This window comes from Thalia democratica, chromosome 8, assembly GCF_965202585.1.
Source record: "Thalia democratica chromosome 8, ktThaDemo2.hap1.1, whole genome shotgun sequence".
Lineage (NCBI taxonomy): Eukaryota > Metazoa > Chordata > Thaliacea > Salpida > Salpidae > Thalia > Thalia democratica.
In genome coordinates, this window is record NC_139172.1 from 3,798,382 (window position 1) to 3,810,154 (window position 11,773).

The 11,773-nt window shown below is 26.3% G+C and overlaps 2 protein-coding genes across 2 annotated transcripts; both read left to right on the plus strand.

The window, feature by feature from the left end:
* On the plus strand, positions 1–892 carry LOC145842114 (Golgi apparatus membrane protein TVP23 homolog B-like). The gene has a single exon (XM_082949500.1). The coding sequence runs from the start codon at positions 13–15 to the stop codon at positions 604–606; it is 594 nt and encodes a 197-aa protein (XP_082805626.1). The 5' UTR covers positions 1–12; the 3' UTR covers positions 607–892.
* Positions 893–3,839: 2,947 nt separating this feature from the next.
* LOC145843337 (N-acetylgalactosamine kinase-like) lies at positions 3,840–11,525 on the plus strand. The gene is made up of 10 exons (XM_082950801.1): positions 3,840–3,933; positions 5,245–5,320; positions 6,555–6,691; positions 6,922–7,037; positions 7,799–7,932; positions 8,407–8,505; positions 8,890–9,042; positions 9,323–9,533; positions 10,149–10,371; positions 11,132–11,525. The coding sequence occupies exons 1-10, from the start codon at positions 3,875–3,877 to the stop codon at positions 11,322–11,324; spliced, it is 1,401 nt and encodes a 466-aa protein (XP_082806927.1). The 5' UTR covers positions 3,840–3,874; the 3' UTR covers positions 11,325–11,525.
* The last annotated feature ends 248 nt before the right edge of the window (positions 11,526–11,773 follow it).

The following is an 11,773-nucleotide window of genomic DNA, read 5'->3' on the forward strand; positions in this document are numbered from 1 at the left end:
GCTTTAAAAAATATGAACAATGATACAGTTTTAGATTTTGGTGAGGAAAACTTACCGCCAAAACCAGAAAAGCGATACAGGCATCCTTTTGTGTCAATTTCTCACGTTTTATTTAGAACTGCAGCTCTGGTAACCTACTTGATATGTGGAATACTAAACATTGGTTTTGTCACTTCTTTCATATTCATTGTTCTTCTTCTTTCAATGGACTTTTGGTGCGTTAAAAACATCACTGGAAGGTTCATGGTTGGTTTGATGTGGAGCAACGTTATAAAAGAAGATGGAAGCAGTGAATGGAAGTTTGAAAGCAACAAGAACGTCCCCACCACACCATTTGAATCAAGGCTTTTTTGGATTGTTCTTGTCGTGTTTCCACTGCTTTGGGTGCTGATGTTTTTCACTTCGCTTTTCAGCCTTCACCTGCAGTGGCTGATGGTGGTTGTTGTTGCTTTGATTCTTAACTGCACTAACTTGTGGGGTTACACTAGGTGCAAGTTTTCAAGCAATAAGGAAATGGGGAGCGCGGCCACCAAGTTTTTTGGAGCAAAACTTTTCAGCTCTGTGAATTCTTATGGCGCTGGTTCATCTTCTGCTCAATCTGCTTAAAGTGTTATAACAAGATTGAAATTGCAAAATTGTATTGGATAGAAATTCTTTACATATAGGGATTAACTTACCACTGAATTTACTACAACAGTTTTTTTTTTCAAATAGAGTCTATTTTTAAAGTAAAGTTAAAACTGCATTTCTATTAATAGGTTAAGATTAAAATAATGACTAAATGTAATGTTTATTTTTTAAGTTAAGTTATTTATTAGAGTTTTCAAAGTTCTTTGTTTCTATGCTTTGTAAAGCTTTTTTTTTGCTTTTTTTTATGCAGTGATATTTTTAATACAGCTTTTATCATTTGTATTTAATAATAACAATTATAAAAAGATCTTATTCTGCTTAAATGTTTCAACTTTGTATTGTTGTGCATTTTTACTATTTTGTACTTATATGTATAATAAACTCTTATACAAATAGAATTATTCTATCACTCTCTGCTAAGACCTAAATTTTCTTTATTATTATATTTAAGTTTTGTTGTACTATTTGTTTAAGTTTTACAAATATCCTTAATAAGTTTTGATATAATTTGTTTGTCAAATGTCCTATGATTTTAGCTAGTTTTAAAAAACAGTTACTACATAATATAAATGATTTTAGGATTTTATATATAATTTTTTAATAAAGTCTATTTTTTCAAAAGATTAACAGAAATGTTCTAGCTATTAACAAGACTTTAAATAAAGTAAAATATTGTGACCAGTTTTTGCTTAAGATCTGAGATTTTTACAATTTTCTAATAAATATACTAAGTTTATAACATATAAATCTTGACCACAAGCTAAAGCAAAACTGTTATATGATCTCTTAAACTATACATTCTTAAGTTAATATGTATTACACTTGGTTTAAAGCATATATTTGTTATATACAGGGTTGCCACACACTCAGGGAACTCAGGGAATCTCAGGGAATTTTCAAACTGTAGAAAATCTCAGGGAAACTCAGGGAATCTCAGGGAAACTCAGGGAATTTTGGCATTTTTCTTTTAACTCAGGGAAACTCAGGGAAGTTTTGATTTTCTCTCTAAATTTCAGGGAAGTTTTTGAAAATCTCAGGGATTTTTTTTCTAGATCTAGAATGAGGTTTAGTTAATCCAGTTTCAATATGTTGTTCAAAAGTAGTAATTTTTATTATTTAAGTGGTTATTTAGAATTTTTTTTAGCCTTGCGGCTAGTTCTTCAATAGAATTTTTTTAGCTTTGTTGCCTCAATTTTGGTTCCATATTTAATAAGGTATCAGGAAAACAGCCCAAGCATTCCTTTCATGTATGATGATATACAGAAGTTAGTATACAAGTTAATGAATATTGTTTTTACTACTTCTTTCATGGAAGCCCATTCAAATGGAAAAAAGCTACTTGAACTAAATAATGAGCATTTTCAAAATAAAAGTTTTCACAAAAAAGATGTAGAGTTAGGATGTGCTACTTCTAATTTAATTCAAGATTTGCTAAATCAAGGTAAAGTTTCTAACATTTTGTTCAAGTCATTTCACAATGAATGCAAACTTTTTATATTTGCTATAATAAAAAAAAATTAAAACAAGAATGACTGTTGGTTTGAACTTTTTAAGAAGGGCTACTGTTTTAAATCCGGCATGTCTAATTGGAATGGGTAAAGACCGTTGTGTCAGAAACTTTACAAGGTTGGTCCAACAACTTGTCAGCATGAAGATACTAAAAGCAAAAGAGGTTGATGACAGCATTAATCAATACATTGATTTGTAAGTTCTTCTAACACTCAAATACTTTTTGAAAATTTTCTTGAAAAAAGTCATAGTTTAGACACCTTTTATTTTGACACACTCGATATCCCAAGCAAGTATAAAGATTTAACAAGAGTCCTTGAGGCTGTTTTTGTGCTTCACAATGGCCAGGCAAGTGTTGAACGGGGCTTTAGCTTAAATAAGGAAGTAATATCAACTAATATGTGAGAGATGACAATAAGGTCCCGAAAAATGATCAAAGATCATCTATGTGCAAACAGTCTAGAACCAAGCACAGTTGAACTAAGTTCTGAACTGTTAGAATTTGTAAAATCTTCTAGGGCCCAATATTTGGCATATCTTGAGCAACAGCACTTTGCTAAAAATGTTCCAAATAAAGGTGATGCTTTGAGCAAGTTAGGAGAACAAAAAAGTAAACTTACAAAGCAACTCAAATGTTTGAATGAAGACTATGACAAATATACTGCAGATGCCAACAAACAGTCTGATTTAGAAGCAATGAAAGAATTATTAGCAAGAGGAATAGCTGCTAAGGACAACACAACTAAACTTGAAAATAAAATTAAAACTATTGATTTAGAAATTGCATACTTAAAAAAACAGTATTAAGATTTTTTTATTAGGTAATGTGAAATTGTTTTAAAATCAAAATTATGTTTTCAGTTATTTAAAATAGATTGTGTATGAACATCTAAAAGACGTAAAAAAATTTTTAATTTTAGATTATTTTGTATCAGTTGTTAGGTATTAAGTTGTATTTTGATATGAGATATTTCTTTAGCTATTTCTTTAAACTTTCTTTTTGCAGGTTTTTTACAATGTTGTTAAGCTTTTAAGTTTTATTTACTGCATTCAGAACAGTTGCTAGGAAAGACATACAAGTCATAATGAAGTTATTATGTATGCATTTAAGTGAGTTCTTCATGTGAAATTATTATTATAGTATAATTAGATTTTGTCAATTAAAATTTCAAACAAATTAAACTTTATTCTTTTATGTAGAAAGTTAACTAACAAGTTTACACAAAGTTGTGCAAAAATTTAGTTTTTAATTTTTAATTGGTTTAAACCTTTAAAGATTGAGCTTTTGAAAACAGTTTTTTTCATAAATTTAATTCAGAAGCATACACATACAACCTTTCTTTTTATTATTAAAGAAGAAAAATGAGAATGAGGTATTAATAATTTGTGATAGAAGAGAAATTTTTTTTTTTAAGATTTGAAAAATACTCAGGGAAACTCAGGGAAATTTAAGGTTACTCAGGGAAATTTTTGGTCACTCAGGGAAGATTTTTTGGCTCAAAGAGTGGCAACCCTGTATATATAAAATGATAGTTATAAAAAAAATTATATAAATGTTAGCTAAAGCTTTAAGGCCACCTAGTAACTATACATACATATATTTTAAGACTCAAATTATTTTACAAAAAAAATGCAATGTGAATTTTTATATTTTAAGTTTTCTTTGTTTCAATTAAATGCATAAAAAAATTTTTAGAAATACTTTTTAAAATATTTGAAAGAATTTACTGCATTGATGTCCTCAATTAAAATTGAAAACTTTGAAGAAATTGATGACAAATTAAGATTAAAAAGGTAAAAATGCATGTACTATTACTAGTAAAATGCATGTACTACAAATAAAATAGCTTTTAACTACATGTCTAGTACTTTACCAAGTTTATGATAAACTAAATTGGTGTATGAATTTTGTATTATATTTAAAGTACTTAAATTACTTCAATCATAGATTAATAAAAGATATAAAAATCTGATGCTGGGATGAAATAAAATGCCTTAATTACAAATTTTTCAAATAAGCTGAAGCTGTATTCTTTAGTTGAAATACCATAAATACTCTTTTTGAATATGATTTTAATTTTCCTTTATTAAACAGCTAATAATACATTAATATATTTCTAAAAAAGAGTTAGTTACGTAAAAAGCAATCCAAAAAGCAAAGTTTGCTTTTTAAGTTACCCAATGTAAATTAAAGTTTATTAAAGAGACTAATCAAAAAAGTCAGTGGCCAATTGTGGCAAAAGAAGAAGTAAAAGAGCTTTTAATTTTTTATATGATCAAAGCCAAAGGTTAAAACCAATTTTTAATTTTGATAGATTCTAAACAGTAAAAAATACTTTAACACTATAATTTTTCAATCAATCGTCTATATTTTAAGCTTAAAATTTTTAAAAAGTAAATAATAAGTATATAATGTAATTTAATATTTGAAATATTTAGCAAAATATGCATTTCAATCAAGTAGCAAGTTTTTTTTAATTCGAAGAGTTTGCGATTTTTTTATTTAACTCTTTTAATTATAGTTAAAGTAACAAGTACAAACTAAAAATTTGAGTTTTTTATAGTTTATTTTTACTTTGTCATTATTTTTTAATCTTTTTTAAGTTTATTAATAGTTTTTTAGTGATATTGTAAAATAATAAAGAGCACAGGCTTCCATAATAAAGGCTAGTTACACTCAGGCAATGTCATGCTAATTTAAAGTTTTTGAAAAACTCCAGCTTGTTTTTCTAAGATCTTAATTGGATTAACTTTTTTATAAAACCTTTCTTTATATCGGTTAAATAACTTTTCTAAATTTTATCTGTTTTAATAAGATATATACTCTATACTATTTTCACTATTTAATTTTAACATTTTTAGATTTTTTTTCAAACTTTTATTCAGAATGAGTTTACTATTTTGAATTTTTTGTCATTTTCTATTGAGACAGAAGTTTTCATAAGTATTTATTTGTTTTTTAATATGAATAAGTTACTCTTAATAAATCTTTAACATTTCTAAAAATTACCTAAAACATATTTGAATACTTCTAAAGACTATTAAAACTTCATTTGCTAGTTTAAAGCTATTTTAATTATAGTTTTAAATTTATAATTATCTTAGGTATACTCAACTAATCACAAAATTTAAAAATACGTATGGAGGATATCCTGAATTTATTTGCAGAGCTCCTGGAAGGGTTTGTTCTTTTAATTTTGTTTATTTAATTAGATGTTTTTTTCAAATTTTTTCTGGTACAGCTTTTACAAGCAAGTATGTTTAAACTTAATTTGTGTTAGCTTTAGAAAAAAAAACGGTTGTTAAGGTTGTAAATTTAGTATTTAAGAACTTAAATAAAATATACTATTTGTACTAGCTTTTGTGAAAATAAAACTTAAACTTTTTATAATTCTAGAACGCTGGTGGATTTTTGTACTTTCAAAATTTACAAAAATTGTTTTGAAACTTTAAGCAATTTATTTTTCTTGATATTTTTTAAATTTCAACATGTTTAAATTTGTTTAAAATAGTTAAAAGATTTTATTGTTTTTATTTTAAACTACTATTAATGTAGAACCATGAAAAAAAAAAATTAATATTTGAATTTTAGAACTGTGTTTTTTATTTTGTCATCCTGAAATTTTATTATCAACGTTTTTATTTAGTTCACATATTTATTAACTATTTCTTAATTCTAAAAGTGTTAAATTCAAGTTATTTGATTACTCTATTATTAAAGCATATTTCATTCAAGGTGTTGATTAATAGTTATTAAATTTCTACTTTTATCATACTAGCTACCAACTTAAAAACCAAGATTTTATCTTAGGACCTCTTTTCTTTTTCTAATACCCAAGTTTCTTCCTGGTTATTGAAGGTTGAATTAAATAACTTAATTATTTGTAGAGCATAATTTTATTCTATAATATGTTTTATAAACAAAAATGTATGAAGTTTGAATGTAACTGAAATTTAAATAAAATTTACTTCTGACAAAAAGTAAATCTGTATCAGCTGAAACTTTTTAACATTATACAATTTAATCATTTGTTTACAATTTACGTTCATGTTAAAAACAGAACATCTATCCCTTTCTACCATTTTTAAATACTGCAAAACTAATATTGGATGATGCTTAATTTTCATTATATGAATAATTTTTTCAATTTTTTTCAATATTTCGTCTTACTCGTATTATTTTAATTTTTACAGGTTAGTGTTTTAAGCTTTTACTAAATTATGTATAATTTAATGATTTATAGTGTTAACTATAAATATGAATATACATAAACTATTACTTGCTGATTAAAAACTGTTGTTGAACTTTAAAGGAGTTTTAATTAATTTTCGTTTATTAACTAGCAAAATTTCAGATATTTCTATCATATTCTATTATTGTATTATAATTTTAAGACTTTATATTCTTATTTCAGGTAAACATTATTGGGGAACATATCGACTACTGTGGTTATTCTGTATTACCAATGGCAATATCACAAGATATAAGCATTGCCATCAGGAAAAACAACACTGGAATGCTTAAATTTTCTAATACAAGTGATTGCTATAAGTTGGTTGCTAATCTAGTTAAAAAATTGTACTTTTAAAATTTGTATAATAGAATTCCGTTATAAAATAATGTTTCACTCAATTAAAGATCTCTAGTTGTAATTGAATTAGTATTCAAATATAATTTGTTGATAATTGATACATTATATTTTTGGTTAATTGAGATTTATTTTTTAAATTATAAGTTGTTTTGTTTTTTATGTTAATTTTGAACTTAACTACTTTTTATAGAAACGGAGAAGTTAAAACTACTGACTACAACATAGATCGTAGTAACTTACAATGGTATCATTATTTTCTATGCGGTTATAAAGGAGTAGTTGAAGAATATAAAGAGACAATAGATTGTGAGTTTGATATTTTGAATTTGTATTGTTTTAAAAATAAAAACTGTAATTCAAAGAAAATTATCAAAAAGTGTTTATTTTTTAGGAGTAACAAGTTTTAGTTTTATTTTAATTAATTGTTTTCATACTAGATATTCAAAGATAAAATATTGGCTTTAAAAGTATTCAGTTTTGTTTTAAGTCAGTTTTTATTGTTCTCTAAAAAAATTATAAAAGACTTTATAACTGAAGTAATATGCTAAAATATTTACCTGCCTTCTCCTAAGCATTTCTTATTGTCTAATAATTTTAGATTTATAACAAACTGGTATAAACTAATTTTTAAGTTGAATGCGTTGTAAAACATTATTAAATGTAATATTTTCTCAAAATAAACATTTTAATGTATTAACCTTGTTATCAGATTAAAATAATTTATTATTAATTCTTAGTGATAGGCTTATAACTGAAAAGTTTTTCTTCAATTTTTTATACTCAAAATGTTTGTAAACCATAGAATACAATTTTTAACCTCTTTTAATAAATACCAATAGCTTTTAATTCAAAACAAAAGCTAGTTTCTAGTTAATTTTCATATTAATTCTACAGAAGGTACTGAAATTAAACGTTTAATATTGTTTTATAAAAATACTTCAGTGAAAATTACAAAAAGTTATACACTTAATTAAAAGTCGTTGCTGATAATTATAAGCATTATATAACTTTAAGATTCAATTAGTCTTGTTTCACTTATAATCTCAAAATCGATATTATCCACACAGCTACAAACAATCCAGCAATAGAAGTGTTAGTCGATGGAAATGTACCAAAGGCGGCAGGAATGTCGAGTTCCAGTGCTTTTGTTTGCGCTGCAGGTCTATCTACCGCTGTTATCAGTAATGTCGATCTTGACAGGGTTTGTTGTTGTGCTTTTTAAGTAGAATTCTTTTTTTAATAAATAGTTTTTTAAACAACGTACTTATTTCAGTGTGATTTAGGATAAATAAAAACATTATTTAAACTCAAGAAGAGTTCAATAATAATTTTAAAAAATACTTAGATTATAGTATTTATTTATTTTTCCAGAAAGTTTGTTAAAAACTTATGTTAAAACAAATAAATTATACTTAATAGAACAACCTTTTTTAACTGTCTATATTTACGAATCTGTGTTGTATTCATGTAACTATTTTAATGTTATGTAATATTCTTGAATATATTATCTAGGTAACAGTAGAACATACCAGTAACAATACAGAAACAGTTCCTGTAACTGTATAGAATATTATCTTTCCAGTTATTAATGATTACATAGTTATCAATAACCGTTTAAACTATATTGCAAGACTCAAGTAATAACCAGTAAAATAATAATATATTATTATTCCAGTACAAACTTGCTGAGCTGTGCACTCGTTGCGAGCGTTACATTGGTACACAAGGGGGCGGTATGGATCAGTCAATTTCATTTCTTGCTGAACACGGCAAAGTCGGTGGCTTAGTTTTTGTTCAATATTCGCTGATTACCTGTTTGATAAAGTATTTTTCTAACTTTTGTTTTCATTTGATGATAGTAGACTTAGTATTGCACAAAACTGTTCAGTTTATCAAATCTGTACTATTATGTTTGGATTTTATTACTAGGTTTTCTTAGTCTCAGTTTTAAGTTTTAACTAACATTATTTGTGCTCACTGCTCATATAGCCATTTTTTATCTGAAGAATCATATTTTTTTAAATAATAAAACCTTTAGTAAAAAAATAATGGTATCTAGGCAAAAATTGAAAGTTCTTTTTTACAACTACTTATACCATACTAATAAACTTATTGGAGATGTTTAAACATTTAAAATTTCAATCTTAATAATTCACAGGCGAAACTAATAGGTTTCAACCCGCTCACGGTTGATGACGTCAAACTACCTGACGACGGTGTTTTTGTCATCGCTCACTCACGCGTGCAATCAAGGAAGGCTGTGACGTCATACTTCAACCAGCGAGTGGCAGAATGCAAGATCGGCTGTCAGGTAGGAAATATATTATAAATAATTAGGATTTAGTTTACAAGCTAAATACAAATATGGACTATTCTTGAGCTTTGATTATCTTATTTTCGACAATTTTTGGTTTGATATTCATTAAAAAATGATTGCTAGTTCATTTTTTTAGCAAAGTTTAATGGAATTTTAATTATTCTATTTTTATGCAGTCAATAGATAATGCTCAGTAAAAAGAGTTTTTTAAAACAGATTGTTATAACTTAGTTACAAAAGCTTAAAATAATCTAAAGTTTTTATTTATTAACAGATTCTTGCGAAAACGTTAGAAGTTGATGCGAAAGAAGTATCTAACTTTTTTGATCTTCAAAAATGCTTGAACGCAAGTTTTGAGAAAATGTTGAGTTACTGCGAAGAAGTACTTCACAAGCAAACTTACTCGAGGCAAGAAGTTTGTACCATACTTGCCGTTGATGAACAAACTTTAGTTGAAAAATTTCTCAGTGATAAAACAAAAGATGGTTTGTGTAGTTTTATCACTATTTTACACAATATTTTTGTTCTACAAATATGATCTAGTTTGTGTAATGTACTCAAATTAGTTAAGAAATTATAATTCGCCATAATTAAATTTAATTTAAAGATATTTAAAACAAATATATGCATTCTTGTAAATTTTTGTTTATCTTTTTAACGCACATAATCTCAAACTAAAAAAAAGTCCATAACTTAATAAAGAGTCGTGCAAGCTATAATGTTCACCACTTATGATGACTTTAGAAAAAGTTTCATAGATTATTTGAATTTTTTATTGCTAAAATAAAAATTATGAATTTAACAGTTACAACAAAAAGAGAGATTATGAATATATTTTAATATCAAATTCCCTACTAATCAAACATTTTTAGATGCTTTAAATCTGTTTGCGTTTTTGATAACACAGCTGCTATTATTAGTTTTTAAAAAATCTATAATTAATTCTGTTCAATCTACAAGTTTAGTTTATTATATATTCAGTTAACTTATGTCTTCTATTGAATGGTCTTATATCTAACAAACTTTTAATTTTGTTTATAAACTTTTGTATGAAAAATTAAAAATTTTCACACCCGAAATAACATAAATTTTATACACAGTTAAGGAGTTCAAATTGTATGAGAGAGCAGTTCACGTATACGGGGAGGCGCATCGAGTTATTAAATTCAAATACATGTGCGATCAACACCAAGCGGACATAAATTCTGACAAGAGCGAAGTTTTGAAGCGGTTGGGTGATTTGATGAATGAAAGCCACCGTAGTTGTTCCGAGTTGTACGAATGCAGTTGTGAGGAACTCGACTGGCTCACCAAAACTTGCAGGTTTACAAAATGATCATTATTTTTTTTTTATGTTAAGTTTATTTTGTTGTTAATTATTTGTTAAAGTTTAACTACATAAGTCTCAAAAAAGTTTGTCGTTTCGATTCGCTGAGACGCTTTAAAAAAGATTTTTTAAATTTATTATTTTAATAAATGTATGTTTGTTTTTAAGACTTAAAAAATTACTACCTTTAAATCAAAACAAGAATCTTATCATTCTTTATTTAATTTCTAAAAGTTAGCTTGCATTGACCTTAGATCATTTAAATTTTTATAGTTTTTATTTTGAATTAATGAACTTTCTTAGACAAAGTCTACTGTTTACTTACATACTTGTTAACACATACAGGGTTGCCACACACTCAGGGAAACTCAGAGAATTTTGGTTCTTTTTTTTTAAACTCAGAAAAACTCAGGGTAGTTTTATTTTTTTCTAAAAATTTAAGGAAAGTTTTTAGATTTTTTGTTTAAATCTCAGGGAATTTTTTTTTAGGTCTTAGATGAAATTTAGTTAATCCAGTTTCAAAATTTGGTTCAAAAAACTAGTTTTATTTATTTCAAAATACTTATTTAGAAATTATTTTTAGATGAGTAAAAAAAAATAGTTTTAAAGATTTAAAAAAAAAAACTCAGGGAATTTTCTGGTCACTCAGGGAAGATTTTTTGATTCAAAGAGTGGCAACACTGTAAATATAGTCATTTTTTTTTAATACATGAAATACTACTTTTTTTACAAAAAACCAACAGAATATTTATACAGGGAATCAGGGGCGTTGGGTTCGCGAATGACGGGTGCCGGTTGGGGAGGATGCACCGTTTCCCTGGTAACAAAATCCCACGTTCCAACATTCCTCGAAACTATCCGCACGGTGGCGTACTCGGACGCGGATGACGTTTCTCAATTCTTGTTCGCAACAGCGCCCTCTGACGGTGCGCAAATTTACAAGTGTTGAATTTTGTTGCACGTAATTGTTTTGCATTTATTTTCATATTATTATTTGGTTTGAAATAGTACATAATTTATTTTATATTTTGCACTAAAAGTAATTTTATTTAATTTCATTCAAGTTTTCATAGCAGTAAAATATTTTCCATGATATTTTGCTAGTTGTTTGAGTGTAAATTATTATTGGATTTATTGTTTATGCTTCTATGCCACATTATTTAAAGTGCTATTTTTTACCTTTTTTATACCTAGACACTTTGTAAAGTTTGTCTGTAAATGTATTTTATAGCTTTTTGTTAGAGTAGCATTTAAAAAACAGAAAAAGATTTCTTATTTTAAATTATTTTTTAGTCGATGATGTTTATTTTTATATTTTAAAGCTATCATAAAATCAGTCAAAACTACCTGATCAGTTTTAATCTTCAAACAAATATTGCACTTGGTTTATAGTTTTTA

Bases quoted from the DNA above. Each gene is read 5' to 3' on its own strand.
- LOC145842114 (XM_082949500.1), top strand. From the start codon at position 13: ATGAACAATGATACAGTTTTAGATTTTGGTGAGGAAAACTTACCGCCA.
- LOC145843337 (XM_082950801.1), top strand. From the start codon at position 3,875: ATGTCCTCAATTAAAATTGAAAACTTTGAAGAAATTGATGACAAATTA. The intron at 3,934-5,244 runs GTAAAAATGCAT...TAATTATCTTAG, and splicing joins GACAAATTAAGATTAAAAAG to GTATACTCAACTAATCACAA. The intron at 6,692-6,921 runs GTTGGTTGCTAA...TACTTTTTATAG, and splicing joins AATACAAGTGATTGCTATAA to AAACGGAGAAGTTAAAACTA.